The 27795-nt window shown below is 43.8% G+C and overlaps 1 protein-coding gene across 3 annotated transcripts in view; it reads right to left on the bottom strand.

Moving 5' to 3' along the window:
• The window catches only part of ssbp4 (single stranded DNA binding protein 4), an 89790-nt gene that overhangs the window by 20867 nt on the left and 41128 nt on the right, over positions 1–27795 (bottom strand). For all 3 annotated transcript variants that reach the window (XM_047342802.1, XM_047342804.1, XM_047342803.1), the window contains exon 5: positions 3108–3197. In XM_047342802.1, the coding sequence (XP_047198758.1) occupies positions 3108–3197 (90 nt within the window). The remainder of the gene's footprint in view (positions 1–3107; positions 3198–27795) is intronic.

Raw genomic sequence — 27795 nt, 5'->3', positions numbered from 1 at the left:
AGTACATGTCAAATACATTTTTCCCGACAATGGTTTCTGTGATTTTAAGTCATTCTTATGACACTGATGTTTCAAGTGCTCTTTTTTCTGGTAAGTTTAGTTTTAAAAAGTAATTTGATGCTATAAAAAAACAGGGTGAAACGTCATGATTGACAGCGGAGACTGGCTCATGATTGGTCTAACATGTGTATCGATGAGACTTTGCTGCTGTGGCTCCATCCCCTGATCACTACTGGGCAGTCTCAGGCTCCAAATGCACAATACGGCAGCTTTCATATCCAGGATATTGTGGCTTCATTTGTGGACAGTGGGAGGCAGTGGAGAGGCATCTTTATTGACAGTCTGTGGTCTCTCCCTGTGAGACCATTGGCCCTCCCAACGTTTATAAAGAGAGATAGCTCCACATCACATCGGCAAACATGAAAACCAGGTGGACGCCAACTTTTCACTCCTTTTTCGGCACTCTGACGTCTTTCAGAGAACAAAATGTTGTCAACACACCGGTCACCTGCCACCTGACACCATGGTGCTGTTAAACCCCAACCATCATGACGACCTCATTTATTTTCCTCCAGTCTATGCAGCATGCTACACACACAACATGGCATGGCTAGGCTTCAAATTTTAGACATGCTAACTAGCTACTAGCCACAATACATGCCCGCTGAGACTTTGCTAACTTTGTGGCTGCAAAAGGATACAGCATCTCCAATATAAAAACAACACAACCAGGCGTCTCACAGAGGAGCACCAATACATTGTCGCACGGCAGCTATGTGGATAGTTTTTTGGTTCTCCTGTTCCCAGGGTCACTTTATTCAGTTGTCTGTTTAGATGCAACTTTCACTGGGCTTCAAATCTCTTTACTGAGAGCAGGGAGGAAGGGGGTTGTTGTGGCTGAAAGGAGAATAGAGGTGTGGCTGACGAAGCATTTATTTTAGTCAGAGATGCTGAAGCTAGTGCGACACCTAGAGGCAGCGAATCTCGTATTTATATAACCTGATCCTCTGTGCCTCTACCCAGTGTACTTTTTATACCAGTACGTTTTACTGAGAAGAGAAGAGAAGAGAAGAGAAGAGAAGAGAAGAGAATAAAGCGTCTTTGAATCTACCCCCTCTTTCTTCTGCGTGTCTCCTCTCTACCCATCCTGCCTGTCTGTCTATCTGTCTGTCTGTCATGCACACAGGGTCTATTTATGGAAAGTAATGTCGCTCACGCAACACCATCAGATAGCTTTCTCTCTGCCCTGCTCACTGCTCATATATCATTAACATTCTCTGCGACCCCAGAACACACGCACACGCACACACACACACACACACACACACACACACACACACACACACACACACACACACACACACACACACAATCTGCACAGCGCACGACATGCTGCCAATCAGCCGGTACAAGACAATGCAGGCAAATCGCTCTACAGTTTCACGTTGTATGTACTAATACATCAAGCATAACCAAGTAAATACCCAGTAGAAGTAAATATATAAAACATGCTCAGTCATTTTCAGTATGTAAAGCATAATGGCAATTTGTTATTATTTTGTTACATAAGAAGAACAATAACCTATACTACAGACGTTGACATTTACGCAGGTATTAGAGTTCCAACAAATTATTACTTTTAATTCTGTTTTATTAATAATTTAGTGAAATTAGTGACAAAGCCCTCATCTTTGACGTCATCAAATCCCATGTTTTGTTTTATCAGAGCCACATGATATTTCACACTTTTTTGCTTGATAAATTAAATGAAGTATAACTAATTATCCAAATTTCGGGCTATTAATTTTCTCAATTTCTCTGATAAGGTGACGAATAATTTCAGTACTACCACGTTTAGCTGTGAGGACTGCAACGTTTGTCACCACATTTTAAATAAGAGCTCTCAAGATTTTTGGGGAAATCAAATGAGCTTTCTAGCATTACATATTAAATGAGAACACTGGTACAGTAAATATAAAACTACACACAGCAGCTTATTCGATTATGTGTAATAAAACCACCCATCATTTCAAAAAATGGGGTCTAACATATATTTTTCGTGACCCTTTGGTCAGAGTAAGGTTTGCTGTTTCCCCCTGTTTCCAGTCTTTGTGCTAAGCTAAGCTAACTAGCTGATGGTGGTAGTGTCCTTCACCTTGTCATGTGTCCACAATCAAAAGAAAATGTTCTACCTGTTCTGATAAAACAGACACAGCCAGCTATATACATTTGAATTCATAAAAATGCTAATAATTTAATATTTGCAAATGATTTGCAGCTACTTTTTTACTCAAACAATCATCATGACAGCAAAATTTCAATCGAGACATTAAAATGTACTTAAAGGAGTAAAATCTTTGAGTGAATTTAATTTTACATTTTGCTTTTCACCCTCAGCGATTCTATATTTGTAGGTTCAGATGTTTCAAAACCTAAATTTTGAAAGTTAGTTTAATGAGTGTCAAAGTGTCAAATAAGGCTTGTGTGTGTGTGTGTGTGTGTGTGTGTGTGTGTGTGTGTGTGTGTGTGTGTGTGTGTGTGTGTGTGTGTGTGTGTGTGTGTGTGTGTGTGTGTGTGTGTCCGTGTCCGTGTCTGAGAGGAGAGAGTGATGGAAACATAGAGGAGAGGGGAGAGTGTGTGTGTTTGTGACCTCCTCAGCCTCTGAGACAGCCTTCAGAGAACAGTGATGACAGCAGGAATTAGTGAAGCAACACAAACCAGAGAAAATAGCCTCCTCTCCTCTCCTCTCCTCTCCTCTCCTCTCCTCTCCTCAACAACATTTTGTATTTGTGCAAAACACATTGTATTAGAAAAAAAACCCTTGTCAGTCTGTCAGCACATCATCACAGCATCAGGCAGAGGACGAGGAGTTAACAATCCCAGCGTGGACATATGGGACGGAGGCAGAGAGACAGAGAAGGGAACACATCTGGACAGGGATTAGGACAGCTAAAGAGGCTAAAAAAGGAGGAGGAGACAGAAGGATAGGCTTAGCGGTGGAAAGGGGAGGGGGGGAGGCGCTGTCGGGTGTGTGTGTGTGTGTGTTTGTGTGTGTGAAGGTGGGGGTGGGTGAGGGATAAAGTCAGAGAGAAAGTTATTTTTCTTACTTGAAAGAAGCCCGGAGGCATGGGTCCCCCTGGCATGCCATCGTTGGGTGGCATGTTGCCCATCACTGGACTGGGGGCAGCGGCCGCACTCTGAAAGAAAAAAGAAAAACAGATATATTTTCAGTGAGTGTTGGGGGCGGAACTCAGACAAAACAGCAACCAGCGGGGTGTTAAAATAATCCTGAGATATTATTCGCCATAAAACTTCCAACCCTGATTACACAAATGTTTATCGATAACTGATTACGATATGATTATCCGGTCTCAGGGATAATAATTATTGTTTCATTAAGGACTCAAAACCACCTTGTGAAGATGCAGATTTAGGAGACACATGAAGGCTTCTGCTTCCTGTGAACCAGTTTGTGCAACGCCACAGACAAATGGATTGATCCTTTTCAGGACAAGCTTGAAAATGGGGCAAGAAGCTGTCAGCTACAGACACTTATGAACTGGGAGAAGAATACAAACACAGCACTCCTGGTTCTTTCATAGGAGGGCAACTGCTTCCCGACCTGTTCACATTTGCTCTACTTTGTTGAGATGTTTGTTGACCTAAAAACCATATGTGACAAAGTGCAAACTGTATATTTTAGTTCTCCATGTTAAAAGTCAACTCTTACTTAATATTGACAACAATACTGATACTGTTTGTACACAAAACACTTGTTTTTCCATTTCATCTCTTGACTAATTTCAGAAATCTTTGTCTGTCTTTGGCTCACATGTCTCGAGAAGCGTTCATCTTATCGGCTTCACACTTGTCATGTGTATTGTTAAGGGCCCAGGGTGCAGTGTCGAGTTTGGTGAGATTTGGACATGGGATAGGTTCAGTATGAATAAACTTTGAATAAACAGGAGACCAGCGCTCTGTAGCAGCGGTGGCTGGGACTCGTCAATTTAAGTGACGTTGTCGATCAGAACAAAAGGCGCATTCACGACAACTGATTCTCCAGTTCAGGTTCTCTGTACAGAGTGGAGCTACACCAGACTTTGAATAAACTGGTGAACAGCTCTCTGTGCAGGAGCAGTGGTGCAGCTTCGGGGTTCTGTGGACTGAGACCAGCAGCCGGTCTTTATTTGCCACGGCTCAATTACTGCAGGTCACTTTTACAGTTTGAGTAACAAAGCCGCAACCAGCATCACCACAGGCCAAGCAAACAGTCCAGGTTTACAATGGGCACTGCAGTAATATACAATACTGCCAAACAACGGATTTCCTCTTGACTTTGGAACAAGACATTTCTCATCAAAGTACTAATCCATCCATCATCTATATCGCTTCTCCTTTGAGCGATGCATCAGGAGCTGGAGCCAATCCCATCTGACGTTGGGTGAGAGGCAGAGTACACCCCAGAGGTCGCAAGCGAAACACAGAGCCAACATACAGAGACACACAACCAGTCACACTCACATTCATACCTGTGGTCAAATTACAATCTCAGATTAACCTAATTCAAATTAGAAAGTTTCCACTGTCAACTTTCAGAACTTGATATTTTATTATACTCTCTGCAAAAGACTAATTCCATTAGGTCAAAGTAGTGAGGTCTGTTACCGAGACCACGATCTTCATGTTTCCACTCGTTTCTGTTCGTCTGTTTATTTGTCAGCAGGAAAAGGTACTTGAACCAATTTGCTCCAGACTTTTAGTGTTGACGTATGAGTTTGTTGAATTTGGAGCAGATTATCAGAATACTTCATTTTACTATTTTTATTAGAGCTAGAAAGACGTGTAGGATTGTTTGGCCTTGGTGGAGGTATGCACTCTGCTGAGTGCCATTCTCGTTGGATTTTGTTAAATTCTAAACACTGCTTTGGACCCACTTCACATTGATGCATAATGTACAAAAAAAGACGTAAATCAATATTGCCATCTTTGATTCATACAACAGACTTCATTCCCGTACTGCAACCCTGTTTGAATTTGGCCTCCAAATATATTTCTGGCAATATTTCCTTCATCCTTGCTCTCAATTATAATGATTTTCAACATCGCAGGAGAAGACAGATGTGACAGCCGCTGCTCTGCTTTTCTTCTGAGGCAGCGAGGCTGACAGTCGGTGTTTGGTCATGACTGCTTTGTCAGGGTTTGATATTCACACATGACCAGAGCGACGAGAGAGAGAGAAAAAAACAAGAAAATTACAATGAGGACAAATTTTAGCCATGTGTGGAGCAACACTACATGCTACAGGATGTTCCCAACACTGGGGGAGACAGATTATAAAGGTACAAACAGCCCTGTTCTGTTCTGTGCTGTTGCACTGTCCTCGGGAATTACAACAGTACTGGTTAAATGCTCAAACACTTAAATTAACAAATCTTACGTAAATAATAACAATACGATAGAATATAAATGGCAAATCTTTTGTGACATTTCTCCAAATGAGGGAACAGACAATGGTTTGCATCCTACATCTTACAACAATCAGCATTGGTCTAACAATGACCACAGTCTTTCCCTCACCATCAACATAACAGCTTAAAGCTACAATATGTAACTTTGGCCACTAGGGATCTCGAAATCGAAACAATAACAGAAGACCCAGTTTGATGATGTCGAGAAGCAGCGTGGGACGATAGCCGCTGTTTTCTTCATCATCATAACCGATGAAAATCTACCTGATGCGACTCAGGAGCAAATCATGATCACAGATGAGGTCATGTATTAAAGTTTTATTCACGATTTACAGCAAATAGCAATGAATAATCGTGATCCATTACAAGTGACCAATACAAACTGTAGGGGGATAAAACAGTCGACTAGCTAACTGTGTGGTTTTCCTTCGTCATATGACGTATGCCTCAGAAGTTATAGCGGAGGTGGGCTTCCTGGGTTTGAACTGGGTTTGAACATTGTTGGACACATTTTAGATAATATACACAAGTATACAAAATATATAACATGGGTGTAGTCATTTTTTAGACATTTTAATGAAGAATTGTTACGTATTATATCTTATCATATTATATGGACGTGGCAGGTTGTAAAAGGCTCATATGAATCATTATGTTGATTACTGTGGAGGACTTGTTGCACAATCAGAGAGGGACCAATGACGCATTAATAGTTTTATATCCGTTTCATAAAATCTGTTCTCGACTGAACAATCACAGACACACACACACACTGTGATCTCCCCCTCCCCCACTGTAAATAAAGCTTCACTCACTTTCAGAGCAAACAATCCCTCCATCCCTCGGCTGACTGGCATGGCCCAGACACTAACTAACAGGCCCCGGGGCCAGGAGACAGTACCACACACACACATACACACACACACACTGCACTGGTAAGAGGGTGTGAATCTGTGGGACTCTCTGAACAAAACATAAGAGACTCACAGAGTGTGGACATGGACATCCACTATAGTCAGATGCTAGAAGAAAGGAAAGACAGAGAGATGAGTGTGAGTGTGAGAGAGAGAGAGAGAGAGAGAGAGAGAGAGAGAGAGAGAGAGAGAGAGAGAGAGAGAGAGAGAGAGAGAGAGAGAGTTTCTTCCAGTCTTCAAAGTAGACAAGCGTAGAAAGGAAAAAAGGCAAGAAGACGCAAGTACAGAAAGGAGCCCCCAACTTGCAGGCAATGCCTCCTGCACCACACATTTGTCAGTTATGATGATGATAAATTCAATATATATCAAATATGAGGACTTGTAATCCAAAAATTCAAAATGGTGGATGAGGGTTAACCAGAGTAAGTGGACATTAACTGATATGAGGCGATGCACAGTATTTTCCCTGATTTTCTACATTTTCTAGAGGGTCCATGTGGCACGGTGGTCTGAAATGTGTGAAAAGTGGTCGCAATGGCCCTGATTTGATTCCAGCAGTGGTTTTTAGCTATACATCGTCTCTGCTCATGTTTCAAATCTAATCCACTGTCAAATTCTGGCTAAACTGCCAATAAATTATGTAAAAAATTAAAAAAATTCCAAGATGATTTTCTGAAGTGCATCATATTCTGTGTAACTGAGACCCAGATCAGGACCAGAGTCTGACCCTGTCAACTGGGTTTTATTTGAAATCATAATAGTCACTGGATAAAATGTATTGTTGCTTATTAGTTCTTTCACAGTTTGGTCTACTGGGGTCTATCTGAATGGCCTTGGATAGTTTTGGAAAAAGGACCTCTATACAATAGACATAATAACAATATTGTTTAGTGTAATAATTTGATGGATGTAACAACTTTGCACATAATCCAACAAAAACTAACCTCAACTGGACCCTATTTAGAGCTGCTGTCAGACAATGGGGGAGTAGAAACAATAGGCTAAATGCTTCATTATTACACATATGTACGCACACAAATACAAACATATGCGCATAGTTAACCAGCCGTGCTGTAACAGAGAGCATTACTGTATCAGCAGAGAAAAGGAAATGAAAATAAGAAAAGGAAGAGTGACGACCAGAGATGGCAGGATGAACGGCAGGGCATCTCAGGGAAAGGAGGAAGAGTGAATGGAAATGGTGCTGGCATGTAGGCTAAGTGTGTGTGTGTGTGTGTGTGTGTGTGTGTGTGTGTGTGTGTGTGTGTGTGTGTGTGTGTGTGTGTGTGTGTGTGCGTGCGAGTGCGTGCGCATGCGCGCGCATGCGTGCGTGTGTGTGTGTGTGTGTCTCAGCCAGCCAACGAGGCTCCACAGTACTCAGGTGAAGCAGCAGCAAAAGGCCCCTTCTCCTAGTTGCCATGGCAACCCCGACCTCAGCTCCTGCTCTCCAGTGCCCATTAAAACCCTCAGGCCGTCAATCATCAGCATGGCCAGGGAGCAGGGAGAGAGCGAGCGAAAGAGAGAGAGAGAGGGGGACAGAGAGAGAGCATGGAAGAGAGAAAAATGAAAAAAAGAGAGAGAGAGGGAGTGAAGACGAGACAAAAAGAAAAGAGATGGAGTTTAAAGCAGCCTGTGGCTTTTGATAGCTGCCCTGTTTGCCACCGCTATCTCCCTCTTTTTCTCTCCCCGCACACAAACAAACCCGATACACAATACCTGCACAGTGTTAACACCTCACACATCACACTCCTCTTTCTCACTCGTTCTCCACACCAACGTAAACCATCCACTAAAGAAAAAATCAGGGCTACATTTCTTAACATCCCCTTTAATCACAAATTTTTATTCAAGTTATCCTCATTTGGCATCTGGCTTCATGTCATGATTTTGCTTGTTCACAACAAAAAATCTTAAGCGTAAACCATCCATCTATTCTGGAAAAAGAGCGGCAACGTCAGAGGGTAGTTAAATTAAATTAAATTTAAATGCTTCTACATTGTGACGTGTAGATAGAATGGTAAAATCCTTATGTAGTTATTAAAAGGGCATTTTTTAGTTTTCATTATTATTATTTCCTGTAGCAGAAGGGGTCTGCTCTCCTTTGGCCCCTGGTTGTGATCCTCTTTAGCTCTATGGTGGAGCCTGGCTAACTGGACGGCCCACAGACAGTGAGTGAGAGGCTCTATCTGTGCAGAGATCAGACCTCGGCTTCCAGGGGGTAATGGATCTGCTGTTATCTGGGTACAGACAAGCAGGCCAACACACTGCTACCTGCTGGCCACAACAACACAGATACCAACCTGTTAGTGTGTGTGTGTCTGGGTGTGGGTACTTGCACAGATATCTTTGTGAGGACCATTTTGAGCCTTGAACTTACGGACTGAGGACCTTTTGGCCAGTCCTCACTTTCTGACCCCATTTCAATGGGCTGTTTGAAGACTTAGGTTGTTGGGTTAGTTGGGATGGTTGAGGTTAGGGGTAAGGGGCATGCATTATGCCAACGAGTGTCCTCACTGAGTATAAGGATGTGTGTGTGTGTGTGTATGTGTGTGAAAGAGAGAGAGAGAGAGAGAGAGAGAGAGAGAGAGAGAGAGAGAGAGAGAAGGGCTCAGTCTGGGACAGAAACACAAACCCAGGACATTTGACAAAAATCAATGCTCCTCTTCCTCCTGAATCATCAGTACTTCAAAATGTTCTCTTACATCTTCACTTCTTAATTCACCAAATTTGGCTGAATTAAGAGTCTATATAGGGTATTGTTACACATACATGTGCACTTGTTTTAAAGTTTTAAAACCTAACTTAACCATGACCAATTCATGCCTAACACTAACAGACAATTAACATCTTAGCCCGAACCTTAACCAGGAGCTCAGAAATGAAGTTGTTTCTCATTAGGACTGGGCTTTGGTCCCCATGAGGTCAAATGGTCCTGACAAGGTCAGTGTTTACGCTTTAAAAAGTCCTAAAGAGACAAAACAAGTCCTTACACACACACACACACGGTCCTGTCCATCTCTTTCAGGAGCGTACATGATTCACATAAGGGCGCTATGTGTGTCTCTTTCTTCTGTTTATTTCTGCTTTATTCTCTCTTTTTCTCTCCGTCTGCTCCACAGCTGCACAACAAAGCACAAACTGTGATTACTGCTGAAAAGCAGACGGGTTGAAGCTGTTGATGTAAAGAACTTGTCCTTGATGTGCGAGGGCTACAGAGAAAGAGTGAGGCTCATTCAGTAAGAAGACTGATTCTTCTGTTAAAACACACACATGTGGTCTGTAAAGGTATAACCATTAAACGTGTTCATGCATGAATGAATACTCCATTGTGTGTCTAAACATGCAGTTTCTCTGGGCTGATTTGCAGATAAACTGTTTCATCAGGCCTGCAGTGCCTCACACATCTCTGTATTTTTCAAAACCAAACCAGGAATTCCACTCCACGCCTCTCCTGACTGTCATCGCCCTCGCCTCCCAACTCCCTCGTTTGTCCCTCTGTCACAGCCCTCCTTCTCCTCCTCTCCCCTCAGCTTCAAGTGCTCCAATAACTCTGTCAGTGAAGTCAACTCTATAAAGATTAGCAGAGAGGCAGGAGTGTGTAAGCAGGCCTGCCGGCCGACAGACAGGTCTAATCGATGGAGGACGGAGAGCAGCGTGGCTGCTCTGCCAGGAACCTGACTCCCAAACCTGCCACATGGAAATGCCTTGAATGGCAGATACATACGCATAGAGTCATGCACCCCAATATACATTGTGACTATGCAGGAATGTACTGTACATACTTCATACACACACACACACACACACACACACACACACACACACACACACACACACACACACACACACACACACACACACAAATGCATGCACCCCAATATATATTGTCACTATGCAGGAATGTACATACTTCATATACACACACAGACCCACATGCATGCACACACACACACACACACACACACACACAAACACACACACTCATGCCAATACACACTGCGAGTATGCTTGGGAATGTACTGTACATACTTTATACACACACACACACACACACACACACACACACACACACACACACACACACACACACACACACACACACACACACACACACACACACACACACACACACACACACACACACACACACCGCTGTGTGGCAGCTGTTATGTCAATCAGGTGAATTAATTACCAGTAAACAAATCTGCTTGGGATCCCCCACAGAACACGCACAAACCCAAACAAACACACACACACACATACACATTTCCCTCCTCCCCCTACAAATGATCTCCTCCCAGCATCAGGGCCCCTGGAGCTTCCTCTCAGCTACCCAGGCACCGCTCTGAGCTGGAAGCCCAGAGGAGAGGCACTGTGGCTGGGGGATGTCGCCCTGCCTCTCCCCCTCTGCCGCCGCAGAGCACCTGCCGTAACTCCCGCTGCTGCCTCTTAGGCCAACCAATCAGCCTATGGCAATTTACACAGAGGACCTAACAGCAAAGATAGCACATTCCTGAGTGAAGACGGGGAAACAAAAACACTTGTGCACATATAGTAAACATGCACACAGGAGCAGACACATGAAACTGCTCTGAGATGAAAAGAACCACATGCAGAAGCACAGACAACTCAGCTTGTCGACTGCTGTGGGCTGACGCAACACATTACAGACAAATACACTGAAATAAATAAACTGCACACAAAAACATTTCTGGGTTTTATTAAAACCCCAACATTTTGTATAGTATAGAGACTTATGAACATGTTGGACTTTGCTTCACATAAAACTACGAAAACAAAAAAATCAAAGAATAGGAAAGATTGTGAAGGGGTGTGTGTGCGCGTGTGTCTCCCACAGTCTCAACGTCCAGAGTTCAATCTGTATATTTACAAAGTCCGCTTCAGTCTCCCCCACAAGACCAACACAGTTCAGTTCAATCCTGTTCAAACAACGAAAAACAGATGCAACAAAAATAATCTGTTCCGGGTTTTACCACAAAATCTTCATAAACCAACAACTCAGGACAGTAAACAGAAGGAGAAGCTTCTGTGTCGCTACAAGAACAACAGCGTTCCTATATACAATATGTGCAGGACACAGGGTTCCATCGATGGTCAGATTGGTCAGTCAGTCGGGCATAAGCTGGCTGGCAGCTCCAGTGAAAATCGGGGTTGTGATTAGAGTGTGAATGGAAAAACATACGAACAAACGCAACAGGCTGCACCGGCTGCTGTGGCAGCGTGTGGGGTTGGGCAGGGAGACGTGCCGCGGTTCCATCTTTGCGTATCGTGAACTGAAACCGTGGACGTCTGGACCGTGATTTCGATTTTGGCACGAGAATTTTTACAGCCCTAGTTTTTAGCAACTCCGGCTCAGATCGGCAGTGATGGAAACATCTGGGTGAACGTGCTAATTTCTTCTTCTTGTTGCTGAGGCTGCATTTTTTTCTCCACAACAATATGATGCCCATTAAGTTTTTTCTTTGTATCGTGCAAAATGCTACACTGGCGACGTGAGAGCTTCTCAGCTTCGGGCTCATTCATGACGTCGAACATGACTCAGCGGGGGAAAGAAAACAGAAACGAGAAACTCCTAATTTAGGTGTAAAAGAGCAATTGTTCAACTAACTTATCCAACATAATTAATCAAGTCATTTATTAGGCCACGGTGCCAAATGTTGTGTCTACATAATATATTTCAGCTTCTGAAGATTTTACAGTTTTGTTAAATGGAAAATCTTTGCTTTTTAGACATTTGTTGAAACAAATTTGTTTGTTTCGTTGTAAATTTACAAGGGTTGAATTTGGTTCTGAGAAATTGTGTAAACAAGTCAACAAAAGTGACACAAACATGCATAAACTGTAAATAGCACACTGATGTAAACTAATATAGTAGCTGGCCTCCTGACATACACACACACACACACACACACACCCCAAAAGCTTTTATTGGCGGTGTCGGTGGTTAATGACCGAAGGTTGGCGATGGCCTGCTGCTCGCTCTGGTGACCCTTTCTAACACAGGTCCCCCCTGCTGGCACTGCTCTTTAATTACACACACACACATACACACACACACACACACACATTAACACGAGTGCACATACACACACAGATATGTGGCCCCCCCTGCCCCCCCCCCTACCCGTGGCCTTTCACTCCCTCATTAGGCAGTTGGTGTTGGGTGGAAAGCCACAAGAGAACCAGAGGACAGGGTGTCATGATGATGATGATGGTCCACACACAAACACACACATGCACACTCACAGACACACACCCAGTGTTGTACATGCACTCAGAGCTATATGCCTAATTGAAGGTTATTAATGCTGCTAATTAGGGAATAATAAAAACCTAAGAGCTTTGAGACAAAACCTAATGTGGACAATACAGTAGAAGAATAAAAGGTGTGTGAGTGTTTGTCTGAGAGATGGATGGGAGTGGGGGAGGTGGATAGAAGAGGGTGATGTGATTTTATCATGCTCCATCTCCCTCTTGTCCTCTGAAATAGATGGCTGGTGTCATGCCACCGTGGCTCTTATTCACTGAATCAAGAAGTGGGATCTGTCTCCAGCAGGGCTTCAGTCACCACAGCGCTCTGCAGGTCAGAGAGGGCTGCAGATCAGGACGGAGCGGGTAGATCATCCACTGAAAGGCCACTTCACAGGTGACGGCACACAAACACACACAGAGTCACCCTTAAACACTTCAGACAAGCTAAATGGGATTTCTACATGTATTCCATTGCTTTTTAGGAAAGGTGGAAACATAACGTGTTCTCAAGTTAGTGCCACAGAATCAAAGAGCAAACGTAACAATCCCACAGGCAGAAGTCCATTATAAAGGAACCACACATCACTTCTGCTCATGCAATGCCACCACACGACATGTTGCATTTTTGCCAACCAGGCGAGATGCCCACTGTTTGCAGCTACAAAACCTCAACCTCCTCCGCGGCTTTCATTGTCACTTTCACTCTTTCCACCTACACGTATAAAACCCACAACAGGAAAGCAACAGGTTCACAGCTGGGGACGGAATAATGTTTAATCCTGGGAGAAGTTGTGGGAAAGATACCAAAACAGGTACGTAAATAATATAAACAATTCATCACCCACCCAAACAAAATACACAGAATACACAGAACATCTCACACTGATGGTTAATACCAGCAATAGGACCCAACAGTGGAATTTACCTTTAAACACATGATTCGGGTGCACACATACACACACTGACGTACACAGTGCGTATGAACTGTATAGCATCTTCTGGCCAAGAAGATCTCAAATGAAACACTAAGAGTCGCAGTGCGGTGCCACAGATCCAACGTCGGTGCAAACAATAGCTTGGGCATGTCCTCAGAACGGACCGGAGACTGCTCGGAGATTAACACCCGCTAAGCTCCTTTCCGAAATTGCGAGTATACCTGCTGACATCCCCATATCTGTTTATATTCATTTGTTGTAGGTTTGGACACGTTTGTCAATTCTATATGTTAAAAATATAAACAATGACATAGAATAAGATGTTGAATGGCAATAATCAATCAATACATGTCTGTGGACATAAAACATGTCACGTTGGGGACATCCATATGACCTGTGGTTGTATTTCTGGCTGTGATCAGACAGACTTAAGCCCAGCGTGAAAACCTCACAGCTGTCACAGTCATTTGAAAGGGGCTTTTGACATCAGTGTGACGTCATGTTGCAAAATGAAACGCTGCTTTCTGCCCGAGCGCCTGCAAAGACACTGACCACGTAATTACAATGTCTCCAGGTCACATCCCGTCAGTGATGATATGTTCTGTGTTCAGTAGTTTTGCACCATAGCATGACACACTGTCAGGAATCAGTGAAAGTGTCTCTATGAGCCAGTTATTTAGGATTTACTTAGATATTAAAGTTGTAAACCTTTTTCAACATGTCTCCTACATTAAGTCTTAAACAGCACATGTATCTGTGCTGGCGGAAAGATGCTGCCCAATAGTTTTACTGCAGTTTGACAAACCTACAGACTCACTTTCACACTTGCTACTGTTGGAATCTGCTGCAGCTCAAACTTTGCCAAGATTTAATAATATAACATAACACTTTATCAGCCAGACCTCCTACGGGACTATTAAAAATGAAAAGAGTCTCTGGCAACCTTGTTAGCAATATCTACCTCCCCCTTATTCTTTGGCATTCTTTCATATTCTCCCGCTCACTTCTTTTTTTTTGTCTCTGTCTCTCTTTTTCTCGTGTTATGCTCACACAACTGGATTTTATTTCTGCAGAGCAGAGAAGGTGCAAGATGAAAAGGAGAGGGAAGTGGTGGTGCCGTCTACTGTGAACATAAAAAAAAGGGAGTGAGCAGGCAGATGAGTTTCAGCCGGGATGCACACATTCCATAGTGCCTGAAGCAACGTGGAGGACCTCAAAGCTGTAGCCAGACGTCTTTAGCAGTTAAAGAATTACCATATATTATCCTGCAGAATGTGGTAATATTGAAAATGAGCTGAGTAAACACCGTGCTGGAGGGAATAAAAAGTCCAGTCACAGCCAAAAGTGATTTTTATTCTGTGCTACTGTAACAATAGATGAACGCCTGCACATTTGACATTCAGTCCAGATTCTCACCCCTTCCACTCTGAGCCCAGTGTGTGTGTGTGTGACACTCTAGTTTAGCGAACAACAGCAACAGACCAGACATTTAAAACCATCTCACGCCAGTCTGATCCACTCACCCTATTTCTATTTCAGTGTATGTGTGCGTCTGTCTGTCTGTCTGTCTGTCTGTCTGTCTGTCTGTGTGTGTCTGTGTGTGTGTGTGTGTGTGTGTGTGTGTGTGTGTGTGTGTGTGTGTGTGTGTGTGTGTGTGTTGTGTTGCGAGCCAGGCAGGAAGAGGCATTCTCATAGGAACAGTCCTCCTGAGTGCCAGACATTTGGGGGTTGGGCATGTGAGACACACTCACCCACACTACCAATTTCCATTTTGTATCCCAGTGGCACCACCATGTGAACCATGTCCACCTCAAAGTCATGACTGATGCGATTTAATTACTTTGATAAATATAGAGATTCACATGAAGCTTTTACAAGTGCACTGCGTTACAGTGCCCAGAAATCAAAATAATAACTTTCATGTCAGTGAACACAACTTTTAACAGAGATGCCTGCATTTTCACAATTGAAAAGGGTCCGATTTTATGCATCTGAGTAAAAAACTCAGTAGACTGCATACCTTATGAAACCACATTAAGTTCACTATCGATCTACATTTTTCTCTGAGAAAGTGCAATGTTAATGCAAGTGAAAAAAAAATCCTCTATCTATCCCCTGATCCGGATTCAAACCTAAATTTAAAGTCTTCTTCACTAACCCATACTACAAAAAATGCACAATTACACGCATGCACACCAAAACATTTTTACATTTAAATCCAGCGCTTTCACGCCCCAGAGTACAAAGCCGCTCAGAATAAGCACATTAGATTGAACATGCTTGCCACAGTTGACATATAGACATGTTAAGTAGCATCTGTCCTCTCAAAACACTTTTCAGATTTCTAAAAGCCAAGTTTAATCCATTCAGCTGGTCCTGGTGTTAGTCAGGTACCAGCCTTAAACCCAGTGGCCTCGAGGACCCAGGAGCCAAACAGCACCTAACCCTGTCTCCTGCCCAACAGGAGGAGGAGGAGGAGGAAGACGAGGTGGAGGAGGTGAGGGGAGACAGCAAACCACATTCCCAAGACAATGGACAGTCTGTGGGACTTGCCGAGACTTTGAAGGCCCCGGGGCATGGCGAGGAGGAGAGAAAATTGAGAAAGAAAAGCAGGAGGAAAGAGAGAGAGAGAGAGAGAGAGAGAGAGAGAGAGAGAGAGAGAGAGAGAGAGAGAAGCAAAATAAGGGAGTAGGTGTAAGAGAAAGGGAGTACTGGCACTGATAAAGGCTGATATGGGGAAATGGGACAGAGAGGGTCCTTCCAGTAACACAAGGAAAAAAGACCAAGACAGAGAAGGAGGGAAAAACAGACTTTTATTGCTATTACTTTAGTTCTTCTGGTGTGAACTTATGCTACCTTCATGTCACATCAAATGAACCATAAACATGATCAGCCAGGAGGGAGAAAAAACCTTTATATCAACCTCTTATTCCAGGGTTTCCCCCAGAAAACTGTCAAAGCATTAGTCAAGTCAAACTGACGTCTTTAACAGCCTCACTCTTTGCTGTCGAAACAGGGCCACTGCTCTTTTTATTGGAAGTTTGATCTTTTGTGTCATAAAGTTGCATTAATGTTGTATCATAGTTAGTGAAGGTTGTCTCTCCTGTCTCTACTAAAAAAAACACAGGAATCCCTGTAGTTGTTATTTAAAGTAGGAGATGTGACATTTTTCTGACAGCTTCATTTTGTTAAAATAACTGTCGAAGTAAAAATAGCTGCAAACTGTGTGAATAACACCCAGCGATAAAAAAAACACTAGCACAGTGGTGTGGATACCCAACCCGGGTTCGGGTCGGGTTCAGGAAACAAAAAACAGAATGCGTGTCGAGTTTGGGTCGAACTCGACACGCCTTGGTTCGTTTTCTCCGGGTTTGGACAGAAATCTGCGTCCAAAGCCGCCCTATATATCACAGTTCTGTCAGTTGATTTTAAAAGTGTAATAAAAATACGATACTATACTATAAAATACTATAAAAATAATCTGGTTTAATATGCACATGAATCAAACTAATTTGTGGTGTGAACAAAAGGTTTGATCATCGTGAAATAATGTTAATATGACATCAAAGTATTTTCCAGTCTGTGTTTCCCCTGAAGCTGGATTTATAGTTAGTAGTTAGTATTGAGGGTTGTTTGGCATCAGATTTGCTTAAGGCTGCACCATGGCTGACTAGCACCTCCTCAAAAGTGTAAGCACACATGAGGGTTATAGTAGCTACGGAGACAAGAGGGAGGTGGGAAGAACTGCTACTTGTGTTTTCTCTCTCCCGTTTCTGATGGACACAGTCAATGTTGACGGAGAAGACGACAGAGAGAAAGTTGAGGAATCTATGACAGAATGAATGTAAACAGAGGGATAGGACTTGTAAAGCAGTCTCCTCTTCAGTAACAAGCCAAAGACAATGGCATCCTGTTCCCAGCTTTACCCTCATCAGACATCATATCTAACTCAACCAAGGAGGGCAACGCTTTGGGTCACAACAACGAGAAGTTAGTGGGACATTTTCCAATTCTCCTCATTTTGCTCACATTGCCAGCTTTAGATTCCAGGTTGGATAGAACAGAAGGGCCACCCATCTATCGGAAGATCGATGACCATACCTGCCTCATCCCTCCCTGCCATCGCACCTCACTTCTCCCCCGTCTGTCCATTCTCGCAGACACACTGGGAGATAAACTACCATGGTAGGACCCCCTGGCCTCTGGACCACCAGTCAACAGGTTCCCAGAGTTCAACAGGGCCCCGACATAAAATGAGATCTGACATTAAATGTGCTCTATTTGCATTCTTGCTTCCAGGAACTACTTTGGTTGCCAGGCAGCAGAGCCGATAGGTTGTCGTCGGAGACAGCGGCGTCGGGGGAGCTGCTCTTTCAGGGATGATTTAAACTTCCATTACGGTGACACTGGCCTTTCATCCTCAGCACGAGACAAGACAGAGAGCGCCGAGCAGCAAGTTCAACATCCGGGCTGTACAGAGGTCAAAGAGCCAACACTTCCTGGGTCGTCCACGCACTGTCATTAGGACGGAGGTGGACAAATATTTACACTGGCGGAGGGAACGAAGGAGGAGGTAGAAAAAATGTCCAGAGAGCACCTCGCTTTCTCTTAACACAAGCAAGCATGTAGGCACTAGGCAGGCGGAGTCTCACCAGCATCGCCATCAATAAATAAATAGAGGCTGACAGAAATATCCCCAGCATCGTCTCAGGCAGCACAGCACAGCACTGGCACGCAGAGAGAGAGCCATAGAGGGGACGACAGGCACACGCGCACACACACACAGACTGAGACATGGAGATAAAGGCTGGGAAAGATAGCAACACACAGAGGAGAGCAAGACGGAGGGAAACAGAGCACGTAAAAAAGGGAAGCATGGAGAAAGAGAGAGCGGGAGAAAATGGAGAGATGGTGCCTCGGCTCTTTGTGTTGGTCCAGTTCTCCAGTCAGTAGAAAGGATGAACAGCAGAGGTGAAAAATGCTTACTGTTCACTCCTGTTTTCAGGCAGAGGGGGTTCTTTTCTCTAACATACTGAACGCAACACATCCCTCTTTACCCCCCCCAACCCCAGCCAAGACCGACTCCCTCCTTCCTCCCCTCACCTCCTCATCCCCACAGAGAGACCAGACCAGACTGTGCTGCGCTGCAACACGCACGCACACACATGCGAACACACACACACACACACACACACACACACACACACACACACACACACACACACACACACACACACACACACACACACACACACACACACACACACACACACACACACACACACACACACACACACACACACACACACACTCCATCAATCTAAGTCTCAACTTCTGGTTCTGATTTAGAAACAACCTCCTTTCATTCACTGCTCTCCCCCTCCCTCTCTGTGTGTGTGTGTGTGTGTGTGTGTGTGTGTGTGTGTGTGTGTGTGTGTGCATGTGGGACCACAACTCACACGGGGCATAAATGTCTCAGGCTTTGCATGCACACGTGTTCGTGTATCCATTTTGCTGGACTTGGACTCACACACATACACGCACACACGTGCTCACAAACACGTCTTCATGAGGACATAATTCCAAACCCCTAACCCAAACACTAAAACTGTTGGAGTCTAAGGTTAAAATGTCCTCTTTCCCAAAATGTCCTCATTCCATCAGGTTTTCAACTCAAACTGGTCCCTGCACAGATAGAAGTACAAGTACAAAAACACACACAAACAGCAAGCAGTGTTCAAGCTCATATTCATGGAGACACATGCTAACCCTCTTCAATGATTAGTCTCAATATGCCAGTGATCACAGAATGTCAGAAAGGCCTTGTACACGCACGCACACACACACACACACACACACACACACACACACACACACACACACACACACACACACACACACACACACACACACACACACACACACACACACACACACACACACACACACACACACACACACACACACACACACACACACAATCCCCTCTCTCTGCTCCAAAACACACACACTCTTCATTTGCCGTCCCCCCTGTGAGCCGTGCCGGCAGGCTGCCAAGCTGCACATAAACATGGTGCATTGCATTTCACAGCCTTTCTGCAGGTACAGCGTGCAAACACTGGGAAATATTGAAGCCACATCAGCGTCTCTCTCGCTTTCAGTCTGGACCAGGACGTCTTTAATTCTAATGCTTTTACCATCAAACGGGAAAGGATAAAATATTGGCTGCTATGTTTCGCCTTTCTGGTTCAAATCAGAGCAAAGAACCAGATTATATTTCATTATTAATAACTTGGGAATTTATAAAACATGTTAATGGTTTTAACTTACAAGTTAGCTTGTTAGCACGGTAGTGCTGTAGCCTCTTAGGCAAAACGTCATTACAAAGACCTCATCTGCTCTTCATCACCGAAAAGGAAGTTTTATTTCTTTTTTGCCCCACCTTATTTTTATTTCTCTGCCCTACATTCTGTTTTCTTCTCCCTTGTTTCTCTTTAAAGAAGTTTTGTATCTTTCTCCTCAGAAAAGGGAGTTCTCCCTCCACAGAGGATTTTCCAAGCATGTATATTCAATAAAAAATATATATATCAGGAAATCATTTCAGTTAAAGACACTGGACATGATGATGAGTTTTGAGCTGATTCGGGTTAAGATTTCGTAATGTCTGATGTCGCAGCTCGCTGCGAGGCTGGGTTGGAAGTGCATTTGTTATTTTAACAATGTGGATGGAAAAATGACAACTGCATCCATCTGCAACTTGCAAAGACCCTTGTATTGTGCGTGGCGTGGTCTTTTCACCAGGTGTAAAATAGGACTCTTGTCTTGTTTAGTAGTAAACAAACTGCTCAAGAATATTAGTACTCATGTCATGACCCAGAAGCCGCAAACCCAAGCTTTAATTCAACATGGTCATAAGGGAAGGGGTTTAGTATGTGTAAAGCCATTTTAATATGATTTGAGATTAGCCCGAGGACAAGACTGATATGAACTGGAAGTGAAGACTCTGGCTTATGGGGTTCTCTAACATGGAGCCACATATGCACAGAGCATGGTTGCACAAGAAGCACAAAGATGTGTGCACACATTTACACACAACCAGGACCAGCAGCATAATTATACGACCCTGAGAAGGTAATTTACACACATGCTTCTACAGCCTTTAAAACACACTGGCCTCCTGCTCTTCCTCACCCCCACCTCCTCTCTGTCCTCTCTCCCACCTCCTTCTCCCCCTCTTCCTCTGCTCTTTGTATCAAACCTGCACGCCAAGACGAACGGGCTGCACAGCCCCACAAGGAGAAATGAGGAGTCGTTTGCCTCCGTTATCTCCTTTTCTCTATGCTGCCCCCGCCTTATTCTCTTTCTACCCCTTGCTTAACTTACTCAAGCTTCTCTCTTGCTCTCTCTCTCTCTTGCTCGCACTCTCTCTCTCTCTCCACTTCCCCCTCCCCCAACAGCCCTCAGCCAATGGTGTCTGGGTGTCAGGCAGCTCAGAGAAGCTGTTGTCATGGTGACGGGGCTCCTGTCTGTGCTCTATCCCTCAGGCATCCCAGATCCAGAAAGCAGCATTGTGTTTACGTGAGGAGAGGAGAGGAGAGGAGGAGGAGAGTGCTGGGGATAGTCGTAAGAGACAGAGTAGAGGAGGAGGAGAAGGAGATGGAGGAGGGAGGACGAGAAAACTGCTCTGCTTCGACCAGCCTTTGTCCTGCTGTGTCTTCGGGTTTGAAGGCCTTGCGTGAATGTGTGTGCTTGTGCGTGTGTTTATGTGTGTGTCTCACATGACCCTGTAGACACCCAGGCATCTCACACTCCTATTCCTGGCACCTCCACCCAATCTCTGACCTTTCCTGGAGTCCAGCACGCAGACACACACAGGCCTGACCCAGCACACAGCTCTTTATATGCCCAAAACAGACACACACACACACACGAACACGCACACTAACACACCACACACACACACACACACACACACACACACACACACACACACACACACACACACACACACACACACACACACACACACACACACACACACACACACACACACACACACACACACACACACACACACACACACACACACACACACATTCATCCAAGATCATGTAACCAGCCCCAAACACACTTGCACCTGGTGTGGCCTAAAAAAAGGTCCCCGGGCTGCCGCCATGTCACAGGGTGGTGCAACGATGACAGCAGCTCGGAGGGCCTGTGTTAACCACTGTGCCATTGAACCCCCCCAACACACACACTCACACACACATGCAGACACACAGTCTAGATCATTTACCTCTAGGGTGGATCTGTTGCTGATTGGTCGATGCCATTGTCTGTGCCTTGGCCATGACACTCTCTCAGCATGGGGGTTCGCTTTTATACATTTTAATGCTATACCATGTGTGTGTGTGTGTGTGTGTGTGTGTGTGTGTACGAGCATACATAACTATTCCAATAGCGCAGGTGTGGAGCAGCACCCTGGGTCTTCCCTACTGTACAATGAACCCTGTCAGTTCCTGTATCTGTATCAATGGTGGCCTATTGCTCTGTAGTCTCCACACTTGACTTTTTCTTACCGTTCACAGGACAATCCAGCCCATTAATTGCAAGGTAAACAACTGAAGAGGAGCCCCCCACCCTACAGGAGCCCCTCTCCTCTCCTGCTCTCCCTCCCTCCTGTTCCTTCCTCTCGTCTTTTTCTGAGGCGAGGCTGGTTAAGCCCCCTTCAGAATCAGAATGTGGACAAGCACCAGTTGGAAGCTAATCCAGCTCGCCGACTGGACCCCTCCTCCGGAAACGGCACAGCGGGGGTGGACTGATGAAAGGGAGGCTGATATGAGGGACATGAAAGGCATTATGGAGGCAAACAGAGCTGCAGACACAGCCTGCCTCAGACCCCCATGCTGCGTTCAGCACTGTACAACAAGCCATTTAGGACATTCAAACGGCACAACACTGTCCGAGTTGTTTCATAATTCAGGCTTAAGGCTGGTGTCCAACTTTACTCTGAGTGGACTTTTTTCTGGCTTTTCTGATGCACAGGTTAAGGCACTTCATGCCTAAACTGTGTTCACACTGTGTTCTGACAATCCACATCCTGTTTGCTCAAGGCCAAACCTCTTGACTGGAACATCACATTTTGCTCACAGTCAATGAACTGTCTCAACTAAATGAGCCTCTATTGGACCAAAACACCTCTAAATGATTTCTTTGGCATGACCAATCAACCTATCAACAACCAAACTGAAATACGTTTAATTATGTTATTCTTATTGTGAAAAGGTGCCTCCAAAATGGGCCCAGGAGGTTTGCAAACCCAGGAGAGAATGTGTGTGCTCTTCAACAAAGTCCAGTGGTTAAAAACTAGAGGGATTCTGCATGTAGCAACACAGGAGCATGAGTGGATATGTAGATGTGTCCTGCTTCAAAAACTTCAGCTTTTTCAGTTTATTCACTAAAAACCCTAAAAACAAGATTGTCTTATTGTACAAGAAACAGAGCAACTATTGTGTCTCAGTTTCCAATAGAGGCTACTGTCCCAGCCAGTGATTGGTGGAGGTAGACTGCAGAAAAAGGACCGGGACACATCTGCAAATATGTCATTCTTGTCCTTTAATCAATATTTTTGTATTGTCAAATAGAACATATCATATAGAACAGGCTATTAAGGAAAACACTTGGAAAAAATGCAAAAACAATATTTATCGTTAAGCCCTGTTAACCATGTGATTTAAAGTTAATAGTAGATTTCTATAGCCCTAGCATTTATATTTCGTTTATGAGTCTGACCTTAATTTGAATCGCCTGATAACCAATTTCATAACCCAGTATTCACACCATCTCTACATATATATTTGTATGTATATAACAACACACACTTGTTTTCAGGGTTTTATTTGTTTTGATTTTATTTGAGAACTTCATGTGTCACCACCCCACCACTGAAACCAAACCAAAGTCCTTGTGTGCACCCCTACTGTTAATCACCGCATTATCCTCCCTCTTCATGTTCAAATTTCAAGAGATTAAAAATAGCAGTAAAGACCAAACACGAATGACCTGCAGCCGACGGAGACAGAATCTGGTGCGGCGCTCGTTGAACTGATAAATTTGGCGCGGCCTCAGTCGGGGCGTTAACTGCGGATGAAAGCTGCGTGATTTTGAAGGACTTTGACGAGATGGAGTAAAATGAGATTTTGATGTTTTCAGAATAAAGAAAAGCAAAAATCAAACCAAGGACGTTCTTTTTTCTAATTTGTCTTTGAAACGCAGAACAGACTAATTGTCTGTTAATATCTGAAGAGTAGCTATTCATAGACTAAGACAGGCACGCACACGCACACAGACACACACACACACACACTGAGGACAACTTGATGACAGATGGAAAGAATTTAGAGGCAAAGTAGCATTAATATTCCATCTCTTAATAACAACCGAAGCCCTTCCCCCACCTCGGGTTTCACACAGTCACACCCACACACACACACACACACACACACACACACATAAACATGTGTACGTGTGTGTGCACAAACAGTCCTGTCCTGGAGAGCAGTTCAGCTCCACTCAACACAAACAGGAAAAAATTCTCCAAATTCAACCGCTCCCATGCTTTCACCTCCCTCTTCCTTCTCTTCCTCTCCCTTCCCTCCTTTTAATGCCCCCCCGAACCCCCCCACCCTACAACCTGGTGCCCTTCCCCTTCCTCTCCCCTCTTCCCCTCAACCCACCCACCCACACACACACACACACCCAGTCCCACTGCCCTCCAGCTCCGCAGCCTCACAGCAAAGTAGAGAGCAATCCCTTGGTGGGTCAGCCAGATTAAACTGCCACTGTAATCCGCTTGGCTTTCACCTCCTTGTCCTCAACCAAAGAGAGAGGGAGAGAGAGAGGGAGGGGTGGGTGAGGGGGGGTAGTAAAAGGGCAGAAGGATGGAGAGAGAGAGAGAAAGAGATGGGGAGAGAAAATGTGAGATAGAGGAGGAGGAGGACAGACCAAGGGAGAGGAGGGAGAGAGAGGAGAGGGAGGGCAGAGCTGGGTGAAGTAGCTAAATGACAACAAGGGCACGGCGAGAGAAAAACAAGGTGCAGAGAGAGAAAAAAAGGAAAGAAAGCAGGAGAAGAGGGAGAGAGAGAGACGTGGCAGTACAGGGCTGAATTAGAAGGAGTAGGAAGAGGAGGAAGGGAATAATAAATCTCATAAAGGAAAGATATTAAGAACGAATGACAGTGAAATAAACGGTGTCACGAGAGGTGGTGATGAAGGACGAATAAAATGAACCAAACAGGACACTTTGTTGAAATGCGCCCTCGTATTCATGTAATGGATTGTAGGAAATTTGTAGGAAATAACACAGGATCCCTCACGGCCATTCCATACATAGCCGTCATCTTATTCTGAAATGGGCAACCACCCAGAGGCACCAAAACTCAGGGCTTGAAAGATTGTAAATGTCGCTGAATGTGGACAATTGTAGAACAATATCAACAGGTTTTCTATCCTCCGTGATGTGACGCATCAGTTGTTTTAGTTTATATTGAGCTCATGTCGTGTTTTATCAAATTACTTATATTTTTCTGTGCCAAGACAAACACACAGAAATCCTAAAGCAAGCAGCAATTATATTTTATTATTAACACAAAAGGAAATTTACAGTGAATAGAAAATGATGAAAAACAACATTGACAACAATTCAAAACTGAGTTTATCGTCATACAGCAATGTCTTGAGAAATTGAAGAATTGAGAAATTGTTAGAAATCCATTCATTATAATAAACTTGTTGCCAGATAATTTTCTGTCAATCATCTATTCAATGAATCGACTACTTATATCAGCTCAACAGCACTGGTTGGTTTGCAGGTGCCTGGGGAAATAACAAGACTATAGTGGGGTCAACAGGGGCCCATCAACAAATATTTACCCAATGAAACCCCTCGAAGGTTAATACAGCCATGTCTGTAGGTTCATCACTTACAAGCAAACCCTTTCATACGGTGTGAATAATAGGAAAATATCCATAATAGAAAAAAACGTTTCATCATTCAGCCACCACTCACCTTGATGCTCTTTTTTTCAAACCTTTAACACTTTGTATTGAACTGTGAAAATTGTGTTTGTGCAGATTCAGAGCAACAAGAGAAAACAAAGAAAGCTGAACACATGCCAGGAGTCATTTGAGACACTGATGAACGTCTCAATGAGCATCTCAGCCATGTTAATCAGGTTATAATGTAATTATGACCCTAATGCAAATAAGATAAACAAGTCAATTTGGTACATGGCAGATTCAATAACCACAGTGGTGCCATTTCCTAGTCACAGTCCAATTGCATGTAAATGCACTGAGTATGCACAGTGCATTTAGTATACTCATTAAGTATACTTCAAGTTAAGTGTATGTAGTATATGATACTATATCAACTATAGACTGGGAGGAACTCCTACTGGAACTGGACTGGAGGGGTTGGAACTTGGTTGTGATTGGCAACAGCCTCTCATGCTCAACCTGAATGACAGGCACAAAGAGTGGGCCAGTGAAGAGACTGATGGGGCAGGTAAAATCTTTATGGATTTTTTTGATGGTCCACTGATATGGCTGCCCACTGGGATTTGTCCTTCTTTGCCCAACGGCTAGTGTGATGCAGATGCCAGATGGATGTGGAGGTTGCTCTATTTCTGCTGCTCTGTAGGTTGGTAACGTAAGCTGTAGTAACAGGAGGGGTGCAAGTATCGGCGTCCTCAGGTGGTGGACTGGCTATGTCCTCTCTGCAGCAACTGTCACAGCTATCTTATTGTTTGCTCTAAATGTAAAACACAAGTTTGCTATTTGGTTGGAAACATAATTCCTAAGATAACCTAAATGTAGGTTACCTTAGCTACAAACCTACAGCCCTCTCCTCTATTGGAGGAAGTTTGCTCGGTTGAGTTTTGGATGCTCTGTTTGTGTGTATGCTGTTTTAGTGCTGGGTGAAAACTTACATCCAGATAAAAATGTTCAGTTGATATCAGCTGATATTGATTATTACAAATTATTGATATTGTTTTATTACCCAGCAGCCCTCTATAGTTATTTTATATTATAGCTAATGTTTGTTTTTCTTTAGCTATGAGAATGAGTATTTATTAGTTGTGTAAAACACCACATTTCACTTGTGGTCATCTAGCCCAGCCGTTGTGTAGCATTTGTAAAGATGAACATGAATTTTTGGATGGCAGAGCCTCTGTAGAAGCACTGAAGGGCGGGATACACTTTTTAAATTCAAACATCAACTTCACTTACTGCACCTTTAAGTCTCATCTCCCTAACAAAATTAAGTTTAGTAAGAGGATTTAATGACTTTGTGTAAATGTAACGATCAACATCACCACTGATATCTAATTAACCAAACCAACTCTAAATCATGTGAGGCTGAGCTCCTCCATGCTGTAAAGTGCAGACATCCGAGTCTATGTGTGTGTGTGTGTGTGTGATGCGTGGGAGTGCGTCCTCTGGGATTATGGGAAGAGTGTTGAAGTGCTGAAAAGAAATAGAGTTAACAGGTATTCCTCCCCCCAGCTGACAGAGGAGGGGGTGATGAGAGAGGGAAAGAAAGAGGGAGAAAGAGAAGGGAGAGACAGGAAGAGGGAGGATATCCTGTAAGGAAAGACTATGATATATGAGCAGGCCATTTCAAATAAGCGGGGGAGGGGGGGACACTCCTACTCCAATAAAACCAGGGGAGGCAAAAGGAGGAGGAGGAGAGGCTAAGAAAGAGATAGAGAGGTACAGTAGAAAAAGGAAAAGTTGGAGGGAAGTTGACGCCAGATAAGTCAGGGTGGATGTAAATGAAGGGCTGTGGTATGTCCACCCCCCCTGTAGCAGCCTAATAAAAAAAACAAAAGGCTGACCAGGCCCAGTCGGTAGTGTGGCGACCTATTGATACAAATCTCCAGGAGGACATCTTCATATTTAAATTAGACTGAAAACTCAAATACATGGGCTCGTATAACCAAAGCTAAAACTATTATTTTCACATTAATTTATGAGGAAAAAAATGCACATCAACATATTTCTAGTTCTAGATTCACAACCACTAAGACACATTTGCATTTACTTGTTTTATATTATTAGAAAAACACTTAAACTTGAAATGTGGCTTCTCATGAGCATCTGATATTGATGTTTTCATTTTACAAGGAGGCATATTAAAATATT

The sequence above is a fragment of the Hippoglossus stenolepis genome, chromosome 14 (genome assembly GCF_022539355.2).
Source record: "Hippoglossus stenolepis isolate QCI-W04-F060 chromosome 14, HSTE1.2, whole genome shotgun sequence".
NCBI lineage: Eukaryota > Metazoa > Chordata > Actinopteri > Pleuronectiformes > Pleuronectidae > Hippoglossus > Hippoglossus stenolepis.
This window is presented reverse-complemented; position numbering and strand designations above follow the sequence as displayed.